The sequence below is a fragment of the Colossoma macropomum genome, unplaced genomic scaffold (genome assembly GCF_904425465.1).
Source record: "Colossoma macropomum unplaced genomic scaffold, Colossoma_macropomum, whole genome shotgun sequence".
In the NCBI taxonomy this organism is placed as follows: domain Eukaryota; kingdom Metazoa; phylum Chordata; class Actinopteri; order Characiformes; family Serrasalmidae; genus Colossoma; species Colossoma macropomum.
This window is the reverse complement of record NW_023494809.1, coordinates 19,985,815-20,010,141: the sequence shown is the minus strand read 5'-3', so window position 1 is coordinate 20,010,141 and position 24,327 is coordinate 19,985,815. Positions and strand designations below refer to the sequence as shown.

The window sequence follows — 24,327 nt, the reverse complement described above, 5'->3', positions numbered from 1 at the left end:
TAAATTAATATAATGCATTGCCACGACTTAGTAAGGTGTGGGAACGAGATAATTAAGCCTTGACCACAGCTTAATAAGGCATGATCTCGTTCCCACGTCTAAGTTGTGGCCACGACTTAATTATCTCGTTTCCATGCCTTACTAAGTCGTGGCCACACATTATTTTTATTTATATGGGATGTTACCAGCAGGGCTCCCTGCAAAATAGTTAATAAACCAATGTTTCTTTTAAAGATTTTTTTAAATGGAAAAGTATTCTCCTCAATAATAATGTAAAAAGTAACTGTATTCTGAATTCTGCCTTCACAAAACATAACTTCGACTGAACAGATACTTTCTGTATTTTGAATGCGTTTTCCCAGTCCTTGTATTCTTCTACATCCTAACTCTGTACATTATTCATTTTTGTTTATTTTATTCATTTTCTGTGCTTTTGTAGATGGAAAGCAAAGAGTTGAGTGCTTTTTTTCTTCTCTTTTTACCTGATTACGGTTATGGAAGTTCATGGAAACTAAGGTACAAAAATCCTTCTTAAAACAGCAGAAAAGCCTTTTGCTTCTTTTAGGTAACTTCACGCCTCCTCGTGCTGGAACACGTGAGCGCGCCCCGCTGGTTCAGTGTGTCACACGTGAACGCGCCGTGTTATGAGAGCGCTGCTGTGTGAAACTCAGCCGAGCTGCTTTTACAGGTTAGCAGGCGGTGCTCTCCTCTCAAAATGGCAGCGTCCCGGACCGTCGTGTGTTTACTCAGAAATGACCTGCGCCTTCACGACAACGAGGTAAATACTGGAGTTAGCATAGAAACGCCTCTCAGCTTTAGACTGCAGACGGTTTTACAGCTCAGAGCTCTTCTGTCTCTTAAGCTGCCGTGTTTAACCGGAGCTGAGTCAGTCCTGCCTGGTTCCTGCATCAGAATTTTCACAGCAGACCTGTTATTTCTCCAGATAAGCTGTAAATCTGATAGTTTACACTGCTTCGACCTGGAGCTGTGTCACAGCGCAGGGTTTCTCAGTTAGCCGGGCAAAAACCGAAATCCTTTTTTCTGTTTCCAGTTTATGAAACACGGAGACCGAGATCCTTTGAAAGACTCTCATTGGCTGTCGTGTTACAGTGGGAGGGGCTTATGTGCTCATTTGTTTCCGAAAGAACTATACAGATTTAATTATACTGTTATATGCAGAGGTTTGCACACCCCTGGTCAAATTACACATTTAGTTGCTTTTCTAAGTGAACGTGAAAGTTTTTTTCCTGACACTTAAAGTGAGTGTTATGTCTCAAATGGCCTATTTGGAAAAAAATATTGCTAGTAGTGCAGTACAGTCCAAAGGCTTAGGCATCCTTGTAAATAACTTAATCTTATTTATCTGGGCAGTAAGTGTGTTTTGCTGTAAACACAGTGAAACATGGTGAGAAAATTCTGTTTTTAAGAAAGTTTTTAGTATGTTGGTTAGAAGGATACAGGTTTGGTTCCTGACTTCTTGCTGCACCTGCATGGATTTGTTAAAGTCCATTAGATTTAATTGAAAGGGCCTATTTCCTACAGTGTTCTTGTATTTTATTTTTTCACAGAACATTTGTGTAGTTTTATGCACCAAAAATTCATAATTCATTTTTACATCACTATTTCCATCTGCTCTTTAACTCTTACAATTAAACAGGCTGTTTTTGTTTCTGCCTCTTTAAGACTGATGTATGTAAATGAACTCTGTTCTGATTGGCTTCACTATATTGTCTCTCATTCAAGAGCTGAAACACACCTTTTAATGTCAGTGTGAATGGGCAGAGCTAAACTGCCATAGGCTGAATAAGCATATGTATGTGAAGTATGTGAATTGGTTCTCATCACATCACAGAAATGATACATTCAAAACAGGCTGTTTTGCGGTTTACATGTTTGCATCTTACTTACATAAACTCTTATTTCAAAATAGCGAGATTTAGGTTTACCATGAAATGGGCTCTTGATCAGATAACTAGGCATTGAAAGGTAACTGTAAATACTGGGCTTCCTCGAAAAGAGCTTTGGAAATAGTTAAGCCAACACGTTCACACATATGAAATCACAATGTATCGTTTATTTGTTTATTTGTATTTATTCTAAAGGTAGAATATCCTCAAACAAAATAAATATCTATTGCCCAGATAGCAGTACTGTATGTCCTGTTAATATGTTGTAGTGTTTGACCAATGAGTCCCGGTTTCTGATTCTAAATGGGTTCAGAAACTGGTTTAAATCCATATTTTCCTCCATTTCCACAGGTCTTCCACTGGGCTCAGAGGAATGCTGACCATATAGTTCCTCTCTACTGCTTCGACCCACGTCATTATTTGGGCACCCATCATTTTAACTTCCCCAAAACCGGCCCATTCCGGCTACGCCTCCTCCTGGACAGCGTGAAGGACCTGAGAGCCACACTGAAGAAGAAGGGCAGGTAGACACAATGTCTATCTATCAGCACTCTACTGGACAAACACCGTTATAAATCACTCATTTGCAGCTTTTCTGGTTCTCTTATTATTGGTGCTTTTAATAAATAGCGTATCAGTTAAGTTAGAGGTGGACAACATGTCAATATCCTGTCATAATAGTGATAAATTACTTCACAGTATTCTTTTCTGATTACATGATGGGTATGGTCAGCGCCTCTAGAACAATGAACAACAGCAAGGATCATAAAAAAACAATTATAGTTTCTGTAAACAACAACAGCCAGTGTACAGGCATAGGCAAAGTTTGGGTGCCCCTGGTCAAATGACATGTTTTGTTGATTTTCTAAGTGGAAGTAAGTTACCACATCATCTACAGAAAACACAGTTCTGCACTTTTTACTGCATAAGTACTGTTTTTTGCTGAATTTAACATATTGGGGACAACAACTTGAAATGTGACCTGTGCGACAGTTATGGTGCATTTTATACTTGTATTTTTTCCAAATATGTAAAACTCAGCAACTAAGTAGAAAAAGTGCAGAAAAATGTCATTTTAAGTTTGTTCCCTGTAGAGGTTGCGATAACCTATTTTCACTTAGAAAATCAACAAAACATGCAATTTGATGGGAGTGGTTAAACTTTTGAATACGACTGTATAGTAACTGCCCAGTAACACGCTGCTTTGTATGTATTTTACTTTATTATTTCTTTTTCAGCAATTGTTTGATTTTTTTTTTCCATGTTAAATTCTTTATTTTTGCAAGCACTAAATAAATAAATACATTGGGCCTCATTCACCAACCATTCTTAAAAAGAAAATTTAAAAAGTTTCTTTAAACCAACATACGCAGTTTTCACAAAGATTCTGACATTTACCAGTGTTTTCTTTTTGGGATTTGCTCTTAGGTATGAACAGAATCTACACACACTCAAGAGCACAAAGGTGTGAACAATTCTGTGCTTTAAGAACATGTCATGAATCTGACATAGACTTTCTCCTAGGACCTTTCTCAAAGAACAAACTTAAGAAAAAACTTAAGAAGATATTGGTGAATGAGGCCAATTGCTCTCATTGTATTCATAGTTTTTCAGCCTTTTTTAAAAGTGGCATTGATGTTTTGCTTGTGCCTTCTCTCAAACTGGTTCGTAACCTAAATATCATGATACATATGTGTTGTGAAAATGTCTTCAAGTATCATGATGTTATGTTTTAGTGTGAATTGTTTGTTTCATGTGCTTTTGTGTGCAGTAATCTTATAGTCAGACGTGGAAAGCCTGAAGAAGTTGTGGGTGATTTGATCAAGCAGTTGGGTTCAGTCAGTGCTGTGGCGTTTCATGAAGAAGTGAGATGACCTTCAGCTTTTACTAAACTATTCTGTACTGCAGTTTACTGTGCTACTGCAAAGCCATCATTAAGTCTCACTGAAAAGCTGTTCTGATGCTGTTGGCCCTGTATGCTGGATAAACACTGTAGTATTGGTCATTGATGAGGAGCCACTATCTAATGTATTTCTTGCTGTCATGCTGAAGGTCACATCAGAAGAAAAGAGGGTGGAGAAGAAGGTGAAGCATGTGTGTTCCCAAAATAAGGTCAAAGTTCAAACTTTCTGGGGGTCCACACTGTACCACAGAGATGACCTCCCTTTCTGCCACATTGGAGGGTAAGGGGTTAATCATTGCATGCAGGTTAATTACTGTATATACTTTGTTTACATTTTAGAATATCCAGTTTTTTCTTTTTTATTATTGTTTTTTGAATGTGTGTGTTTACAAAAAAATGTATTTGTAAGAAATTCCCACATTGTTCCGTAGAACTGCATCTGTTTGGCTTATTGTGTGAAATATGACAAAATATTAACATATTCCCTAAAAAAAAATCATAAAATTGTTGTGTACCAATTAGCCCAGGGGTGCCCAATCCTGGTCCTGGAGATCTACCATCCTGAAGACAGATCCAGCACACCTGGCTCTATTATTCAGATGCCCCTGAAAGCCTTCATTACCTGGATCAGGTGTCACAGACAAGGGGTGGAGCTAAACTCTGCAAGGTAGATCTCCAGGACCAGGATTGGGCACTCCTGTATTAGCCTGATAGTTAGTGTTCTGGCAGTGTTACGGTTCCTGGTGTTCTTCCAGCTTGATGGGAGTAAAGTGGTAAATGATGATGTTTAGGAATACATCACTTTCCACAGCATTCAAATAAGCAGAAGAGCCAGGCTTGTTATAAGATTACATGTGTTTGTTTCTTTATCAGGTCTTACCGTAAGATGACAGTAACAGTATGATATTTGGAGAGTAATGCATACATTAGCAGTGCAGTTGTGGATTTTGCTGTGTTGTTTTTATACCAACCATAAAGAAGGTACTTTTTGTGCTATATCTTACTTTGTAAATGAAAAACAAAACAAAATAAAATGTGTTTTAAGGAAAGCCACTGGACTAGTTCCCCACTAAACTCTGACAAATACAGTTGTATGCAAAAGTTTGAACTAGGAGTCAACTGATACGTGTTTTTCTGGGCCGATGACACTGAATATTATAGACGGCTTATAGCCTGAAAATTTCCTATAAAGCAAACATGCAGGCTGTATATACATATATATATATATATACACACCAAAACAGACTAAGAAACTAAGACAGAGAAACTTGATACACGCGCAGCTCAGTTATTTTTTTATTTTTATTTTTTTTGTTTTCTTTTTTTACATGCAAGCTCTGTAGCCAAATCCCTCACAAACAGAGAGAAAAGAGCTTTTGATTGGTTTCACTCGACATGAGGTCCAGATTTCAACCAATTCATAATGCTGTGGGCAGGGCATTGAGATGGGATACTGAAGTTTTGATTAGTTGTACTTGACATGTCGTACTTATTCTGATCAATCCAGTAAGGCTTTGGGCAGGACACAGAGCCAGACGTGTTTCGGTCAGCCATCACATTGCAGATGTGTATAACTCAAATTTAAGCTTTTTATTGGCAAGAATGCTCATAGTTAAAAAGCCCCTTTTCCAGTGATTGGCAAAATGCTAAATACTGACCACTAGTTTGAACATCCCCAGACAAAGGTTTTGTTGATTTTAATAAGTTAACACATCCTCTACAGAGAGCATGCTATAAATATGGCATTTTCTGCTAATTTTAGTGGACAATTTCTGTTTATTTGCTTTAACATGTTGCATATAAACATCCTGTAGAGGATGGGTTAACTTTCACTTAGAAAATCAACATAACATGTAATTCAACCAATATTGCATGGAACTGTACCTTGTTTATTGGACATTTTCTTTAAGGAGTATGCCATTTAAAATGCATCATTAAAAATGTGACCATGACTAACCATATATACAGTTATGAGGAATTCCTGTATCATGTGGAAAAATGTACAGAGTTACAGTGAATAGTATTTTTATGATGTACTGTCATAAAAAAATTTACAGTTTCCTCTTCATCTTCCTCTGTCATCATGATTTTAATTCCACTATATGGTGCCTCCCAGGAGTGTGGCTTCCCCTTTTGAGTTATGGTTCCTCTCAGTGTCTCTTCCTCGTGCTTGTTGCATTTAAATTTGTCACAGTACTGATGTCATGTCTTGCACCCAAACCTACATTAAGACGTAAAGGTTGTTGGCAGTAACAGAACAAGCCTCATTCGGTTGTTACCTTCTACATGACGTCTTTCTGTTCTCTCTTTGTCTCTGCCAGACTGCCTGATGTCTACACTGCGTTCAGGAAGGCAGTGGAGGCCCAGAGCAGAGTGAGGCCTGTCCTTCCTTCAGCAGAACACATTAGGCCTCTTCCTCTGGGCCTCGAGGAAGGCCCAATTCCTACGTTTGATGACCTGGAACAGACAGGTGATTTTTAGAAGTGTAACAATACATACATATTTAGACTTGATAGTATTTTGGATTCTGAGGTCAAGATTCAGTTTTTGATACTGTGTGTTAAAATGTCTTAATTCTGTAGAGCTCTGCTTATTTACATGAAGAGTGCTTAAGCCCATATAAATAAACGTTCTCCAGTAGACCTTTGCAACCGCACTGTATCACCCACTGACAAAATAAACCCCAAAAATCACAACCTTTAGAATTGCTAAGCGATTTCAGAAAAAAACAATTGTTTTAGTGTAGGTTCCTACAGAACATAAGCCCCACTAAAGGTGTATCAGTGATACAGTTTAGAATTTTACTTCACCATTTTGAATTGATTGTTCACCAATTTGAATGGATACTCTGTTGAAATCATTACACCCTTAGTGATTTTAGCCCTATTGGAGCTGGATTATTTTACCCAGGGAGGTCCTGTAATTAAAGTGGTTAGCAGTAAGATCTGTGATTTTAATCCAGTATGAATCTGTAGTATTTACAGTCTACAGTTTACAGACAGCATCAATTGTGGACTGATTATAATCCAGTATGAACCTGCAGTGTGTGTAGTTTTACAGTCTGACAGTAATAACTGTGGAGTGGTCTTAATCCAGTATGAATCTCCAGTGTGTAGTTTTACAGTCTGACAGTAATAATTGTGGAGTGAGTGGTCTTGTGTAACTGGCTAAACCTTGAACTCCCTCAGTAACAGCAGATCTTTTTTTAGTCCATCTCACTTTAATGAAATAAAAAAAACTGCTAATAGACACGGCCATATGGCAGCATGTTATTGTTGTCATTAAGTCCTGTAACATAACAATAATGTGAACATCTGGGCTGTGACCTTTCAGTCCCAACTATCCGTGGGAATTTGGGGTAAGCCAGTTAAATCCCAACAGATTACATTATACAACCTCTTCAGAGAAAACATATATACCTTTAATAGCGCTTTACTTTAACACCATAAAGCTGACTAGGGAACTTTAGCAACATGTGAATCGCCTTGAGAAGTTTCAGTTGATGACTGTAGATAAATTCTGTTACAGAGCCACTGGACGACACTCGTTCTGCTTTTCCGTGTAGAGGTGGAGAGAGTGAGGCACTTGCTCGGCTAAAACATTACTTCTGGGAAACAGTAAGTCTTATATACTTTGTTTTCTTTCTCTGAAAGGCTTTGATTATGATCATGTAGTAAAGAGTGTGTTTATGACCCTCTCTTCCTGTTTTGACTCAGAATGCTGTTGCTGCTTATAAAGAGACCCGAAATGGCTTAATCGGAGTCGACTATTCAACAAAGTTTGCGCCTTGGTGAGAAAAACTGGCTTGATTAAATGTAACCACTGCGTGTAGTCAGACATTTTACTTTTTCTAAATAAAAAGGCTGTAAAATGCTACTTTCAACTGTTCTGCTGCAGGCTTGCTCTGGGTTGCATATCTCCGAGGTACATTTATGAGCAGATCAAGAGATACGAGGCTGAGAGGACCGCCAATCAGAGCACGTACTGGTGAGTGATGTGGAGATACATAGGAGAAGTATGATGATCCAAAAAATGAAAAACAGTCATTTAACAAGCACTGCCATATTGAGTATGCTTTGGAAGAAATACAGAAAAATACTCTGTTGTTTAATATAGTATTTCCCCACTGAATAAATGAATAGATGTTGAGTAGAATCTTGTAAAATCTCTCGAGTTACAGCACGACACAACATTTTTATGATTGTTTCAGGGTGATATTTGAACTGCTGTGGAGAGATTATTTCCGATTTGTGGCTTTGAAATATGGAGACCGAATATTTCATCTGAACGGTCAGTGCAATGTGTAAACTTCCTTTCTTTGACCAAAATGTTGCTTTCAGTATAATGAAAAATGAACTGTAATTGATTCAAGATTGCCTAACAGTATAACAAAAAGGATGTAACAGCTTCAATACTGTATCAAAAAAAAAAAACATTTAAAACAGTATATTGGAATGTACACTCCTCATCGCTGTACATAGTGCTTATTCACCCTGCATCTCTTTTAATGGTCTTGTTTGTCATATTTTGCTCTAAATACATTCATAGTACAATGATTGGGCTGTTGTCTTATAAATTCTAGAGGTTGTGATTTTGTAGCCTAAAAATATGGATTTTTGTTACATCTCTATGAGACAATATGATATACTTTTTGCAGTGATTGCATCAAAAAATTCTTGTCTAACATAATATTCCTGTTTCTTGTAGTAATTACTATGATATTACAAGTTGTATATTTTGGCTTTAACTCTAAGGCCTTCAAGATAAGCATGTGCCCTGGAAGACAGACATGGAGCTCTTCAATGCGTGGAAAGGTAACGTGATAAATTTGCATAAAATGTTTTCTGCCACTACAGTAAACTAATGAATGCATATGCATATTGGGGAAAAAAATCAGACTTACTTAGATTTAAATCAAGAATGTATATTGGTTGCACAAATATGAATGAATAAATACACATTGGCATGAATATATGCACTGCATATAGTTGCTATCCAAAAAAAACAAGCATTTCTGTTTTTTAGATTTTTATTTTACTATTTAGTTTGAACACAGCAGCTGTGCTTTACAGTGTGTGAAAATTTCATGATGAATAGACCAATAGAAATGCTCCAAAATTGCATGGACATTAAATTAACTTACAATAAAATTAACGTTTTTGAGACATTTGTTTTTCACTGGACAGCGATGATGTATACATTGCAGGAGTAAAATACATTAGCACAATTATAGTGATTCATTTTATTTCCTTTTGATGATAATTCTTATCATGGATTCTAATCACTATTTCATTGCTTTATTATAAGTTGCTGGAACTACTTTTTGGCAGCAGATTGTAAAGATACACTGCCATTACTAAAGAAATATATATAGAAATATATTTTCAATAATGTCTGGGGCTTCTTTGCTTTACTTTTTTCTCAATCTCGAAATTCTCAAAAATCTTTTTTAAAATCGTGTTATCACAACTGACGTCACACCTGTGCCACCAGCTGTGATGGTATTTGCGATAATAATGCACTCATATTGCTTAATTAGTGTGGAACCGGCATACATATGTGAATAAAGTAAATTAAAAGCAGTGCTTGTCTTCCAGTGCAAAAGTCCAAAAAATCTGCCCTATATTTTCTCCAGAGGGCAGGACAGGGGTGCCCTTCGTGGACGCTAACATGAGGGAGCTCTTTCTGACCGGGTTCATGTCCAACAGGGGGCGCCAGAACGTTGCCAGTTTCCTCACCAAAGACCTGGGCCTGGACTGGAGGCTCGGAGCTGAGTGGTTTGAGTATCTGCTGGTGAGAAACACTCATTTCATGATGAAGTTAAAGCTGCATTAAAAGAAATTGTGCTTTGAAGACACATGGTTTAGATGTGTCAAGTGGTTGCAGATGAATCTGTTACATCAGCATTATGTGTAGACAGTATGATGATATTATATTTTATATTGCAGTCTTGGTAAATTACATCACAATATGCTTTTCAGGGATGTTGTCACTACCTAAAGTGCCTATTTCATTACAAAGAGAGCATATCTTGTTCAGTTTAATACCATTTAGTGCAGCGGTGTTATTTTTTGATCACAGTTTTTAAGTGTGGCACTTCTAGTGCACTGTGTCTGTTTATGCCATATCGCTCACCACTGATCAACACAGTTGCTAAGCTTTCAGTTTTGTCATTTTGATAAGAATTGCACTGACACTTATCTGTGCAACCACATGACACATTTGAATCATGTATCTTCAAAGCAGCTTGCTTTTTTCACTGTGGTCATGCTTTATCACTGTCGTGTTTATTCAGTGAGGCACCTTATCTTCTGAACTGCAGGTGGACTATGATGTGTGCAGCAACTACGGCAACTGGCTGTACAGCGCTGGAGTAGGAAATGACCCGAGAGAAAACAGGAAGTTCAACATGATCAAACAAGCATTGGACTACGATAGTAATGTAAGTGCACATTGAAAAAGGATGCAAGGTGCTACTGTGGTGTATGATTTTTCAGCAGCGTGAATTTTTTTTATAGTATAGATGAAGTATAATGTTAAGTACTGTATGTCAGAGGATTTAAACATTATCATTTCAGGTGGAAGCATTAGATCTACCTCTGTAATAAGGATGTCATGTAGTAATATTGATAATAATAATAATAAAAAAATAATATGTTTAATTTATACAGTGCCATTCTCAAACTTGAGAACACTTTACAATTCCAAAAAACAACAAACAAAACATACATACACAGTTCCCCAGCTGGCAGGGAGAGAAACTCGATGTAGATTCTTGGCTTGCAATCCAGTCAAACTCTGCTGTCACAGAGCCAAGTTTCTGGCTCGTGGCCCAGTCAAATTTCACCGTTGCTCTCCAAAGTCCCCAGCTTGTGACCCAGTCGGATTTTGCTGTCTCACTGCAAATACCCTGGCTTGCTGCCCAGTCAAACTCTGCTGTCACACTGCAAAGTCCCCAACTTGTGGCCCAGTCAAACTCCGCTGTCACACTGAGAAGTCCCTGGCTCATGGTCCAGTCAAATTCTGTTATCACCTTGCAAAGTGCCTGGCTTACGGCCCAGTCACACTCTGCTGTCACATCATGAAACCCCTAGCTCGCGTCCCAGCCAATCTCCACTACAACGATGCAGGATCTCTCGGTCAGTTCTTAATCAATGGAAACAACTCTCAGGCCAGCAAGGAAAGTTCAAAACAAGAACAAATCATAAACATACTACAAACAATAAAAACAAACAAAAACCCAGATGTAAAGCAGCAACCAAAAATGTGTGCAGCAGTCTTACACAGTGTGTGTGTGTGTGTGTGTGTGTGTGTGTGTGTGTGTGTGTGTGTGTGTGTAGAACATTTATTTAAAACTTTAAAACTTCAGCTTAGAGACTGGGAGGTTTTGAAATTTTAAAACAGTTAGTATAGCACAGTGGATATCAGCACTACACTCTAATGGGCAGACTGGGATTTGCCTGGACAAGCACACTATGCTACACCAATATAAGTCCTTGGGCATGACTCCTAACGCTACATTCACCTCTTCAGAACATGATTAAATTGTAATTTTCTGTAGATAAGAGTGCCACCTGCCATAATAGTACATTATATGAGCGTCACAATACATGCATTGACAGGTATAAGTACGCAAAATCCAGACCACATTTGCATGAATGCATAATGCATATTTTTTGCACTAAATGTATGTATGTGACTGCTAGTAAATGATGTGTGTTTATGCAGGGAGACTATGTAAGGCAGTGGGTGCCAGAGCTGAAGGGCATCATGGGTGGAGACGTTCACACCCCATGGGCCCTGAGCAGTGCCTCGCTGTCCCATGCACAGGTAGCTCTTGATAAGACGTATCCATCTCCTATCGTCAAGGCATCTGAGTGGAGTCGCCACATCAACATGAAACCAGTAAGTTTCATGCAGGATTTTTACATGACTTTATCATAGTTTTATATGCTGAAATGCTAACTTTTTCAGTGTACTGAACCTAAACCTAATGTACTGTTAGCCACTTAACTGCATTTAATATTCAGTTTTTAAACTCAAGACTAATTCAGTAACTGCTAGACAGTGACCTACCTATGCCCTGCCCACAGAAACTTTTGGGTAGTACAAGGTTTTAAACAGCCAGTTCAACCCAATAAATTAAAATTGAAGTTTACCATCGCTAACATTGAGTTTCCAGTTTAAAATGTTACGCTACTCAGCTGGACTATGTTGTTGTAGCTAAACAACACTAGGCAGGTTGTAAATGACAACAAAACTGCCATGATGCTAATGTTAGCCTAATTACATAAACACTACCCTGATCTATCTGACATTTCACATTCAAACAAAAAATTATATAATTCAAATGTAATAATGCACAATAAATTTAGACATTTCAACAAAAGCTGAGTGTTCTACAATATCTCAGTTGGTTGAATGTGATTTTTCTGTTGTATGAAGCTCGGCCAACCTCAACAGTTGCTGTGAAAGAACGCATTTGTATTGTTCAGTAACTTCTATTAATTATTCAGTAACTACTATAAATTATTTAGTAATATCTACAAATTATTCAGCAAGTTCTATGAATTATTCAATAACTACTATGAATTATTCAACTTAACTACAAATTATTCATAATTACTACGAATAGACTATGAAATACTCAGTAAGTACACAAAATTATTAAGTGACGACTGTGAATTATTCAGTAACTACTATGCAGTTTTCAGTAACCACTATCAAATGTTCAGCAACTACTACAAATTATTCAGTAACTACTATGAATTATTCAGTTACTAATATATTTTTCAGAAGCACCTATAAATTATTTAGTAACTACTATAAATTATGCAGTGACTATTGGGAATTATTCAGCAGCAACTATGAATTGTTCTGAAACTACTACAAAGTATTCAGTTACTTAATCAATCTAATGTGTAGCTATATAACTATGTTGTAACTACTACTTTTTTTTCAGTCTGGTGCAGGTTCATCAAAAGGAAAGAAGGGGTCCTCTCATACACCACGGCAGCACCGAGACAGAGGCATCGACTTTTACTTCTCCAAGAGCAAGAATCTTTAAAGAGGAAATGACTGATGATTCTGTTCACAGGAGTAAAATTCAGCAAAATCCTCTCTGGAGTCTCCATTATGTTACATGCTCTTCTGGTGCTTCACTTTCATTGTTTACATGTAGAAACGTACATAAATCGTTTCAGATTTTCATCTGTTTGTTCTTAATATGCGTCAGTTCATATACACTAAAAAGCAGGTGCTTTCGGAAAAAAAAAACTTAATGCTGGTGGCATCTAGTTTAAAGACAAGCACTCGTGGCACAAACTTGTGTTCATCATGGAATAATCTGGAATAAATATTTTCTATTTTACATTTCCTTCAGCAAAAAGTCATTTATTTTCCATAAACAAAAACTTGCAAGGAGCTTTAGCATTAATCAAGGCCTTTAGAAGGTAGATTGTATATCATTTTCATGTTTTGTATATTAGTGTTTACGTACTACAAAACTTGCATTCACAAATACATCATACAAACATTGAGAATGCCTGTGGTGTCAACCAGTCCTGACTGCTAACCTAGCCACTAACCTATGGGTTAATAAATACAACCAAGCTAACTCTTAACTCATTCATCAAACAAACCTGTAAAGAAAACAGTGACTTCATCTTTAGCACAAAATGGACACCAGAGACAAGTTTGTTGCTGTTTCAGACGGAAAAGACTGCAAACTGAGGTAGGATATCTAGCTAGGTTAGCTACCTTGCTAGCTTTAGCTTTTAGCTTGTTCTCCTCAGCTGACTTTCTGTTGTTGGAGTAAGTTAATCTATTCTCTCCATGATGATTTGAAGACAGTTACAACAGTTATACAGCTGCAGGATATTCGACTTTAGTAATGTTCACCTGCATTCACTGGCTAACGAAAAAAAAAAATCTAAACAGCCCCCAAAACTTCACCCCAAAGCAGTTATAGTTTTTCTAAAGTTCTCCCACCTTCAAGATGCATCATCAGAAGGGGTTTTTCTGAGTCTTTAAACCAGAAAATCTCACTCTTTACAGCTTTGCTGCCATTAAATTTTTTGATAACATTTAATTAACTCCTACATTTAATATTGATCTCATGAATTATGAACTTACATTTAAGTACACACGTCTGTGCAGTAAAACATGCATGTGTTCTCTAACAGAATAATGTTTAGAAGGAGAAGTGTTCAGTCAGTGAGAGCAAATAACAAAGACCACTCACTGGTCTGACTCTTGACATTGCAGAAACTTTTTTGGCCCGTTTGTGTCATAAATAGGAAGTGGAGAGTTGTGGCTGTCTATTTAAAGGTTACAGTTACCAGAAAGGAGAAGAGAAACCCGGTTAATGACTGCAGCTTTTACATGCACCATGGAAAGAGTACAAGAGTATAAGCACAAGAAGTACAATCTCACGTTTTATATTGGTTAATATCATATAAGTGGTTGCCATAGGTTTATATTTTCCTTACAAATGAACTAAATGTGTTAAACAGTTTCATCAAAGATGATCTCTTAGTCATTTTACATTCGCCCATTTTCCATTCTGTGAGTTACACTTACACCTGGCATTGACGCATTTGTGTCCAGAAAACGATTAAACTCTGTTTTTTGGCTGTAATCCGTGAAACTTCGTTATATTTTTCAGCAGCGTACTTCCGGAAGTGTGGTTTGCCCATATTTGGTGTTAACGGAACACGATCCTTCCTGAGATTTGTGGTTTGAAGATTAGAAACGCCTCGGCCGAATACTACCAGCCAATCCCAGAGCCGGGGTATGAACTACTAGCCAATTCTACAACAGAGTACTGTTAGCCAAGTCTGTAGCACAATGATGTATTCATGTCATCCTATTTCTATCTCCAATATATACTCACACACACACACACACACACACACATGAACCAGATGTTGATTGATAACTACAAACAGTACTGGGCTGCCACCAGAAGAAGTCTGAAAATGGTTAAATGAACACACTGACATACATAAAATCACCGCTAATTGTACTGTAGTTATCTGTATTCATAAATGTCCAGATAAATAGCTTGTTTTTTAATTCTGGTTTTCTCAGGTGCCTAAAATATACATAATTCCGATAAGCAAAGGAGACCAATTAGAAACCTGACAACTGTATGGAAAGAATTACTTTCATGAACGACATCGAAACCAATAGTCCAACCACCCTACCGTCCTCCGCATCCCACTCATCCAAGGGAGGACGGCTAAATCATGCATAATATATGAGAAAATTATAATACAATACCAAAGAAGAAGGGCAGAAATCACACCATCTGACCCAAAATTATGCATCATGCATTATGTGTTTACCTACAAGTCCATATCTGAAAAGTTACATTTCCTCAGGTCCATGTGTTCAAATCTGAAGAACTTTATCAAACTGATCCATATGGCTTACGAATGAGTTTTTATGGCTTAATTTATCATATTAAAACCATGCTTTTTAGTCATGTACTGACAGATTTGAACAAAACAACAGAAAATCCAAATTTAATTATGAATAAGAATATTAAAATACTGAGATATATATATATATATAAAAAAAAAAAAATACGTACTGTTAGATGTGCGTCTAACATATCATTATATAAAACTCCACAACTTCAGAACAATTTTTACTTGTGATTCCAAACTCAGTTGTGCGAAAGGGTTAATACGAGTGGAAAAATATCCGGAAAAAAAATCACATTCTCTTGTCGTCTATTGGCTAGTTGCTCGTTGCGTCATAGTGACGCGGTCAGTTGACGTTTCCTCATTCTCGGAGCTGAACTCATAAACTAACGCGAAGTCAGGTTTAGTTAACTCCCCTAAATCAGAGTGCGGAGTTTACTGAGGACAGACTCAGATGAGGAGCAGTTAATGGAGTAACGCGGTACTGGCGCCTTCCCACTGTGGACAAGTGAATGAAAAAGTTTTTTTTTAATCCTGTTTTTAGTTGAGTGACACCTTTTCTTTGAGCACCAATATGGCATCATCAAAACTTCCATCATCAGCGATTGACTACGAGGCGATTCCAGCCATAGCGCTGAACTTCAGCGTGAGAAAGAAGCTCGGACTTTACCTAAACCCTACAAACACAGTGGCCTCTGACTGGACGGACATCGCCGAAAAGATGGGCTTTACTTACCTGGAGATAAAGAACTATGAGAAGAGAGAAAACCCCACGCAGAGGCTGTTAGATGAGTGGCAGACTCAGCCAGGCGCCACGGTGGGGAAGTTGTTGTCTTTTCTGGAAGAGGCTGAGAGGAAGGACATTATTTCAGACCTGACAGGCCTTATAGGTGAGTTTCACTCTTTCGTGTCGTTGCAGGTAAAATAAACGCTTCCTTATTCCCTGCACACTGAAAAACGCTGCTTTGAAGTTACAGTACAAACAGTACAAATATGTGATGTACGGAGCCCCTAAGGTGACATGGTGATTATTTTTAATAAGGCGTGGCCACAAATTAATATATTGAGGACACGGATTACTCTATTGAGGCCACATATTACTGTATTTAGGCCTCGAATAACTGAGGTCGCAATTTATCATATTGAGTCAACAAATTACTATATTGAGGCCACAATTTACTATACTGAGGTCACAAATTACTATATTAAAGCCATGAATCACCAAACTGAAGCCATAATTTACCATATTGAGGCAACAATTTCCTATACTGAGATCACAAATTATTATATTGAGGGCACAATTAACAATATTGAGGCCATTAATTACTAAATTGAGGCCACGAGTTATGAGAATCCTCAATATATTAATTAGTAGCCATCGCTCATTAAAAAAAACCTTGTCACCTTGTCACTTTAGGGGCTCCATAGAAATATGTCAAGTCGTTTATGAACAAAATATAACCCAGTTATAACCGGAAGAAATCAACAGAAAGACAGCGTCTGTGTTGATGTGTATATTTTATTAATGCGCAACTGCTTTACACATTAGAATCATGTATATTCAAATGACCATGTTGTCAGTGAACCTTTATAAAGAATCTATATTAACACTACAGGATTTTCTACAGGATTCCAATAAGAATCTTCTAGTACATCCAGATTTACTACTGAGTTATTATAGTTAATAAATATTATAGTTTAGTATAAGACTGTTCTCCACAGGGATATTATATTTGAAAAGACAAACACTTACTAGCTTATTGACGTGCGAAAACACTTATTGACATGCTGTATAAGGTTTTGTAGGAGGCAGTTCAGGTTTTTGTTATTTATGTTGTGGTATTTAAGTGTGTTTTCACAAGGACATGCCACTTTGCATGACCACTAAACATGACACTGATTCTGGTATTTTCCGTTCTTATGTAGATGAGAATTGCAGGAAGTATTTGGAGCAGCCTGTTCAAGTTCCAGTGGTGGATAGTGGACACCAGGACCGAGGCATCACAGTCAATGATGGTTTGTTTCTTGGTTCCGTCTGTTGACACTGGTCACTACGATTAGGAGCAAAACTCACAACATGTTGCTTGGCCAGTATGTTATGCTGCGTTCGTGACCACTGGGAGCTTTTCCAACTCTGAATCTACTGCATCCACCTAAAAGCAGTCAGCTGTTTTTACAGCAAGCAGAAGAGTTTGTTTGGCTGCTGTGTGCATAAAAAATAGTCTTAAAAAGTGTTTACATTCAAATTAAAGCGCTATTTGGTTCGTATTACCTTTAGTTTAAATGACATGCACAAATAGAATAGTTGCAGAGAAACTTGGACTTTCTGAGAGGGAATTACAAGTTGCAAATAGATTTTTCCCATTTGGATATCAGAAACTTCCCAGTTCCCATTTGGTCTTGAACACAGCATTACATAATACAAAAGCGACTACGTGAGTTGGGTAGAACGCAAGACGAGCTGTAGCAAATTTACAAATATCTACTGCTATGTACTGGCATGTATATGTATTAACACTAAACGGTGTGCTAAATAATAACAAGGTACAAAAGCTATCAGCATTCTTGTCATTTTTATTCATTATTTTTTTTTTGAAGTGTTAATCTTTACACTCTCATAATCTCATAATATGACAAATAGACCAATAGAAACACTCCAGAATGATTTATGATGTAAAAGAACCTTGTTCCATTAACTTCCATTCAAAGTTAAGATTGTTTTGTTCCTTTTCCTGTAAAGTTTCCATTTTGGACATATGAGCTTTTGACATAATAGCGACGATATATCATAATGTAATTATGATTATTTCGGTTCACTTTTTTGATGTTTGCTTAATCGTGTATGTTTTGTCTACAGGTCACATGCCGGAGATGTTTGATGCCTTTATTTGTTACTGCCAGAGTGACTTCCAGTTTGTGCATGAGATGATCAGACAGCTGGAGCAGACAGAGTACAACCTGAAGCTGTGTGTGTTCGACCGGGATGTGCTTCCTGGCACGTGCGTGTGGACCATCACCAGCGAGCTCATTGAGAAAAGGCAAGTTTAAGAAATTAGGTCAGATGATTAATATCAGGTCTCTTTTTGCTGGTGGCAGCTTTTGTGAATAGATGACTTAGCATAAACGTATGTGTTGCGAAATATGCGAGTGCTGCAAGTTGTTGAGAAATCTTGATGTGGTGTTCTTTAGATGTAAGAGGATGGTAGTAGTCATATCTGATGACTACCTGGACAGCGATGCCTGCGACTTCCAGACCAAGTTTGCTCTCAGTCTTTGTCCAGGTAAATGTTTCTCAAGCTGATGCACTTCATTAGGTTTTTTCTTGAATTATCTTGTTGAAACACATGCACTGATGAAATATGCAGATGGAACTGACTGTGCTGTATAGTATCTCAGTGAGGACTTCCTGTGACCTGCTTCCGACTGCATGGTGATTAGGGTTGTCACAATTACTTGAATAAACTCAAGTACTTAAAAAATAATTAATTCTAATTTTATCTGAATTTGCATGATAATAATCCATATTGTATCTCCATTGTCATCGATTTTTGTTTTTTTGCATCATTTGAGCTCTGCAGGTGTCCTTTACATTTTGTGAAAATTTCATGATGAATGGATCAGTAGAAATGCTTCAAAATGACTTAGAATAAAATATTTTTACTCTAATTTACATTGAAAGTAACAAACATTTTTGCCTTCTCCTGTGAAGTTACCATTTTGGAGATACTTGTTATTCTTGTACTGCTGCTCCCTCTTATAGTAAGAAACAGCTGGATAGACACACATTTTTAGCCACATATTGTTTTTCAAAGGGGAATTCCACAGATTTTTCAAAATTTCTGCGTAATTCAGTTGTTGAGCAGTACACAAAGCCGTTCAGAGTGGTTTGATCTGAAATGATTCATTGTAGAGAAACCTACAGACTTCTTTACAGTGGTGTTGATAGGAACCAGGGGTCACAATGTCTACAATGCAAATATAACCTTATTTCCAGTGAATATACAAGTGTCTTCTGATAAAATAGTGGCAAATCTGAAATAATGTTTTCTTTGGGGACTGTGCCTTACATGCCTTACATGTAGATCCTCCACCATGAACATGTTTTAGAAAATATGTTTTAGGCCAATTGCTTATCTTAAACTCTCATAAAACAATGCCTAAGGACAATGTCATTTAATAGCTTGCTGTGAGGGATCTTTTAGAGGCATTAAATGTTTCAGACGTCTGGTTCCTGTCACCACCATTGTGAACTGATCTGGCTCTGTAAGTTTCTCTTGAATGGAGCGTTTCACACCAAACCACTATGAATGACTTTGTTTACATTTTGACAATGTAATTGTGCAAAAATTTTGAAAACATCATGAAATTCTGTCTATATGTCATTACAGAAAGGCTGTTAATGGTGTCTTATTGTTGAATTAGGTCAATTTTTATTATTTGGCCTCTTTCAAAAGTCTAACTATTGAATTTAATCATCAAAATAATTGAAATGGCTTCATCTCATCCGTTTTTTTTTTCTCTCTCTGTAGGGGCTCGTACCAAACGGCTGATCCCTGTGATATACAAGCCTATGAAGAGGCCTTTTCCCAGCATTCTTCGCTTCCTGACTGTCTGTGACTACACCAGACCGTGTACGCAGTCCTGGTTCTGGATTCGATTGGCCAAGGCCCTCTCTGCCTTCTAAGCACCACGAAGGCTTCACGTTCAGCTCAGTGACTGCCAGAGAATTGGGGTTTGTTTGTCATGTTGTTTACATGCAAGAATTTTTACAGATGTCTTGACTAGTCAGATTTCTGAACATTATTATTTCAATGTAAACAAGAGTAGATTTTCACTTTCAGAGCCCTGCATTATCAGCTGCAGTTCAGCAATAACATGCCTGTTTCAAGCCTTTTACAAAACAGTTGTAGACAATATCCAAATACTATCTAGACTGTCAGAATAAATGCGTTATTTAATAAGCTTGAAAGGAACTCCACAACATGTTCCTTATGGTTTTTGTGTGTAGAAAAAACACATCACTTAAAGTACAATTTGTTTGTAATGTGGCTAAAACATGGATTTATGCAAGTGAAACGAACGTTCTGCAGAAATAAATAACGGAAAAACTAGATCATAGTAAAGGGAACGAAAAGGAAAACTAAGAATGAACATTTTTTTGCAGAACATAATCCAAAACAGGAACACAGTCACTTTCAGCTGTTCCAGAATGAACACTGTATTTTATGAGTACTTGCATGTTTTCAACAGCCCTTTGTAAAATGTTCAAAAAGCAATATAACAACTGCCTATATTTCTACCTTCTGAACTTTGGCACCGGCTTCTAAAAAAATGTGGAACTACCCTTTAACTTTGAAATGTATTAGAGTGAAAGTTAAAGTCTCAAAACATGGAAATACTTCATAAAAATACAGATACTTATACAGGCACTTAAGTACAGTAACGAAATACAGTACATCGCTAGTTTTTAAGGATGTAGGCTGGATTCCATCCGAGGCAGGTCCAGTGCTGAGGAGAATACATTGGCAGTAATGTTAAGTAGGCGACTCATCCAGCCGAAGTTCACGCATAACGTTACATTACACGTTACTGTCTGAATAGCCTTCTTATCAACGTACTTTTGTCATATTTCATGGACAAATGTGAAAAAATGCTGTTTCTGTTTGGAGTGAACCAAAATGAAACAATTAATGTCTAACCCCTGATTTAAAGGGCCCGTATCATGGAAGTTCTCAACGTTTTCTTCACCTCCTTGAATTTGGAGTCTGATGTAGCATGTAAACATTGTTACGTTCAAAATGTACCAGTCCACACAGTTTACATGTGGGATCTACACTGCAAACTGCTACTGTTTCTATGATCTCACAGAAAACAACACATTTTCATACACCTGTTATAGCCCACAGCTGTTTAGCACCACTCATTCACCTTGAAGTTATAAGGAGTGTTTCAGTCTGGGCTGCTTTTTGAATGATGCACAATACAGGACAGCCAGTCATTTACATATATGAGCTCATTTACATCAGTTTTAGAGGCACAGTAACAAAAACAGCATGTTTAATTCTGTAAGTGAACTCATTCATGTAAATGTGAACTATGACTGCATGAAACTACACAAATGTTAGTAGTGGACTGCGGAATATAAACAAAATAGAGTGAGTTTTAGAATGAGTGCAGTATTCATAACTATCCTGTTTCTCCCAACACTGATTTATAGGGAGTTTGGGCTGCTACTGTTTTAGTATTGTGGCATTTCACATGTTTCTATTAATCACAGTCATTAACCTGGAACTTCATTATATCATCACTGTCCAAGAAGCATGATTTGGACACAGCAGCTGCCCTAACATTGTGTAAATATTTCATGCTGAACAGACAAAAAGAAATATTCCACAGTCACTTGGAATACCACTTCTTTGCATCAACTTACATTCAAAGTTGAGACCATTTTTGCCTTCTACTCCAATTTGTCTTGGTCAGCGATGATATACTGAGCAAGGCTTGTCAGTTCTCACTGGATGCATCTTTTAACGTTTTCTCATTTGAGCACTGGCAAACTGTGCCTTGTCACAACTCTTGTTACCAAAGATTACCGCTTGTATTTATGAGTCTAGCTGTAAATAAAGCAAAAATGCCAGTCGGCACATTCATTTTCCATCTCATTTCAACTTTAGTAATGACATAGAGCTGAGAACGATGTGTTACTATGCGCTATTAGAACATACTGTGCGCTGTTTTTTACTTCACACATGAGAAAAATGTTCTGTGCCAATCATGTGTAAACAATTCCTGTGAAATGACGTTTGTATTCTGTTTAATTAAATCCTTTCTTAATAAAACATCTACTGTAAATACAGATATTCAGTATTGTGTATTCCAGACGCCACATTCACGGAGTCCGATTGCCACATCTCACTGAGATCATTGTTCTCCATATCAGATGTCTGTGAGCTGGCTCCTACCTGAGTGTTTATCTAAGGAGCGGTTACAGGAAGCATGACTGTGATTGGATTTTGTGGCACTTCACCATGTTGAATGCAAACATTGTTAAATTCTCAACACATACTGTTCACTCCCCACTTCTTACAGCCCATATATGGACACTAAGCTGCAAAACAGCCCAAAAAACCAACACATTTACATATAGCCACCTATTCAGCCTATAGCGGTTCAGCCCCACCCATTCACACTGAAGTTATAAGGAGTATTTCAGCCTGGACTGCTTCTTGAATGAAGTACAATAGAAAGCAGCCAATCAGAACAGACCTCGGTCTTAAAGGCACATTAACAAAAAGCCTGGTTAACTCATACAGTGTGTTTAAAGCAGAATGATGTAAGAAGTAGTGCTACTGAGTTAGGAGACAGAGAAACAGGCTAAAATATGGTGTTCGTGCGCTGCTGTTTGTTGGCCTGCAAAGCCTGAAATAATTAAATGTCAGAGGTGTCAGGTCGGATTTTATGTTTTTTAGACCATGAGAGACGTCTACATATTAACGTCACACCCACAGGCTTAAAAAGAAGGTCTGACTCGATGTTTAGGTCTCAAATGCAAAATCATCATTATACCCATGACGATAGGTTGACAATTGTAGATAATTCGCTTAAATCCTCAGAGGACACGTCCTTCACCAATTTTTGAGTGAGTTCTTATTGAATACTCAACGCTCTCGAAATGATCAGATTCACCCACTTGGGGAAAGGGTCCCAAGCACAAGCCATGTCACAAAATGTTGTGTGCAATTACAAATTTCCACCAGAGACGTCTCCAAATCCCCAGAACTTACGAAGTGCAGCTTCAAAATGGCACTCAGCATTTAATGAAATATCTCACAGTAGTTATTGGTAATTAAGACATTTATTAATACTGCATAACGATTATTTCCATGTAGTAATTATTTATTTTCTTTGTAATTCTATGCTTTTATTTCTGTTTAAATGGAATCCTTTCTTAAGAAAACATCTACTGCAAACACATAGATAAGGTAAAATAATCTTTTATTAGTCCCACAACAGGGAAATTTACAGTGCTACAGCAGCAAAGGGATAGCAAAACACTCAAAAAAGCAAGAAGAGAATTAACCAAAAAAAAAAAAACAGAAAAAAACACAAGCAAAAAAAAGTAATCTTTACACTATAAGAATATTTTACACGTATTGCACATGAGGGTATTGATTATATTGCACGTAAGTATGGTAATGAATTAGCAATTTAAATATTATGAATAGAAAAGCAAAAAAATCTTTACACTACAAGGATATTTTACATGTATTGCTCACGGGACATTGCACGGTGAGTATTGCACATGAAGTACTGATTATATTGGTATGGTGATGAACTCACAGTTTACCTACTGTAGGTGTGTGAGGTCTAATGGGGCTGGGTGGGTGAGGGTTCTACTGGGAGCAGTGCTGGTTGTACAGTCTAACAGCAGCAGGAAGGAAGGACCTGCGATATTCAGTATTGTTTTATAGTATTATATTCAGTATTCCAGGAGCCACATTCACAGAGCCTGATTGCCACGTCTCAGTGAGATCATTGCTGTCCATATCGTCGCTGTAGTAATTATATCCATATTACCAGATGCTATGCAGTGAACCCCTTGAACCCCGGGCTGAATATTTACTCTAATCTTAAAACTTATACTTCAGTAACTACAGTGAAACTAAGGTATATACTTATGAGCATTGAAACATTGAAGTATTTATCTATATACATTTCCTTTGACTTTAATGGATTAAAGATTCAGAATGAATTGACTTTTTGTGCTTCTTTTTTGTTCTGCCCTCTTTATGCTTTGAGAACGAGAGTGTGGTGAGAATTGGGAAGCACCCTGTAGGTGGTTTAGCCAAACAAGTTTCATTTTTACTATAACTCAATGCAAAATCTAATTTCCTTCACTTTTGTAACTGTCCATATAGGCCATATATGGAAATTAAGCTGCAAAACCAGCCTGTTTTGAATTCATTACTTTCGTGATGTCACAAAAACCAGCATGTTTAACTTATATCCTATTCAGGCCTACAGCAGTTTAGCTCCGTCCATTATAAGTGAAGTTATAAGGAGTGTTTCAGCCCGGGCCGCTTTGTTA

General features: G+C 37.4%; 2 protein-coding genes across 2 annotated transcripts; both read left to right on the top strand.

Annotated features, from left to right (window-relative positions):
- The first annotated feature begins 619 nt into the window (after positions 1 to 619).
- Positions 620 to 12,930, top strand: cry-dash (cryptochrome DASH). The gene is made up of 14 exons (XM_036558011.1): positions 620 to 778; positions 2,259 to 2,431; positions 3,679 to 3,772; positions 3,960 to 4,090; positions 6,132 to 6,280; positions 7,339 to 7,427; positions 7,527 to 7,600; positions 7,708 to 7,797; positions 8,021 to 8,100; positions 8,565 to 8,624; positions 9,446 to 9,603; positions 10,133 to 10,252; positions 11,539 to 11,715; positions 12,773 to 12,930. Exons 1-14 carry the CDS (start codon positions 716 to 718, stop codon positions 12,875 to 12,877), a joined length of 1,563 nt encoding a protein of 520 aa, XP_036413904.1. The 5' UTR covers positions 620 to 715; the 3' UTR covers positions 12,878 to 12,930.
- A 2,674-nt stretch (positions 12,931 to 15,604) lies between these two features.
- Positions 15,605 to 20,561, top strand: myd88 (MYD88 innate immune signal transduction adaptor). Its single transcript, XM_036558485.1, has 5 exons — positions 15,605 to 16,129; positions 17,166 to 17,255; positions 18,097 to 18,277; positions 18,429 to 18,520; positions 19,769 to 20,561. Exons 1-5 carry the CDS (start codon positions 15,814 to 15,816, stop codon positions 19,921 to 19,923), a joined length of 834 nt encoding a protein of 277 aa, XP_036414378.1. The 5' UTR covers positions 15,605 to 15,813; the 3' UTR covers positions 19,924 to 20,561.
- The last annotated feature ends 3,766 nt before the right edge of the window (positions 20,562 to 24,327 follow it).

Coding starts and splice junctions, on each gene's coding strand:
- myd88 (XM_036558485.1), top strand. CDS start 15,814: ATGGCATCATCAAAACTTCCATCATCAGCGATTGACTACGAGGCGATT. Junction 16,130..17,165: donor AGACCTGACAGGCCTTATAG/GTGAGTTTCACT, acceptor GTTCTTATGTAG/ATGAGAATTGCAGGAAGTAT. Junction 18,521..19,768: donor TGCTCTCAGTCTTTGTCCAG/GTAAATGTTTCT, acceptor CTCTCTCTGTAG/GGGCTCGTACCAAACGGCTG.
- cry-dash (XM_036558011.1), top strand. CDS start 716: ATGGCAGCGTCCCGGACCGTCGTGTGTTTACTCAGAAATGACCTGCGC. Junction 7,601..7,707: donor TCAACAAAGTTTGCGCCTTG/GTGAGAAAAACT, acceptor GTTCTGCTGCAG/GCTTGCTCTGGGTTGCATAT. Junction 10,253..11,538: donor CATTGGACTACGATAGTAAT/GTAAGTGCACAT, acceptor GTGTTTATGCAG/GGAGACTATGTAAGGCAGTG.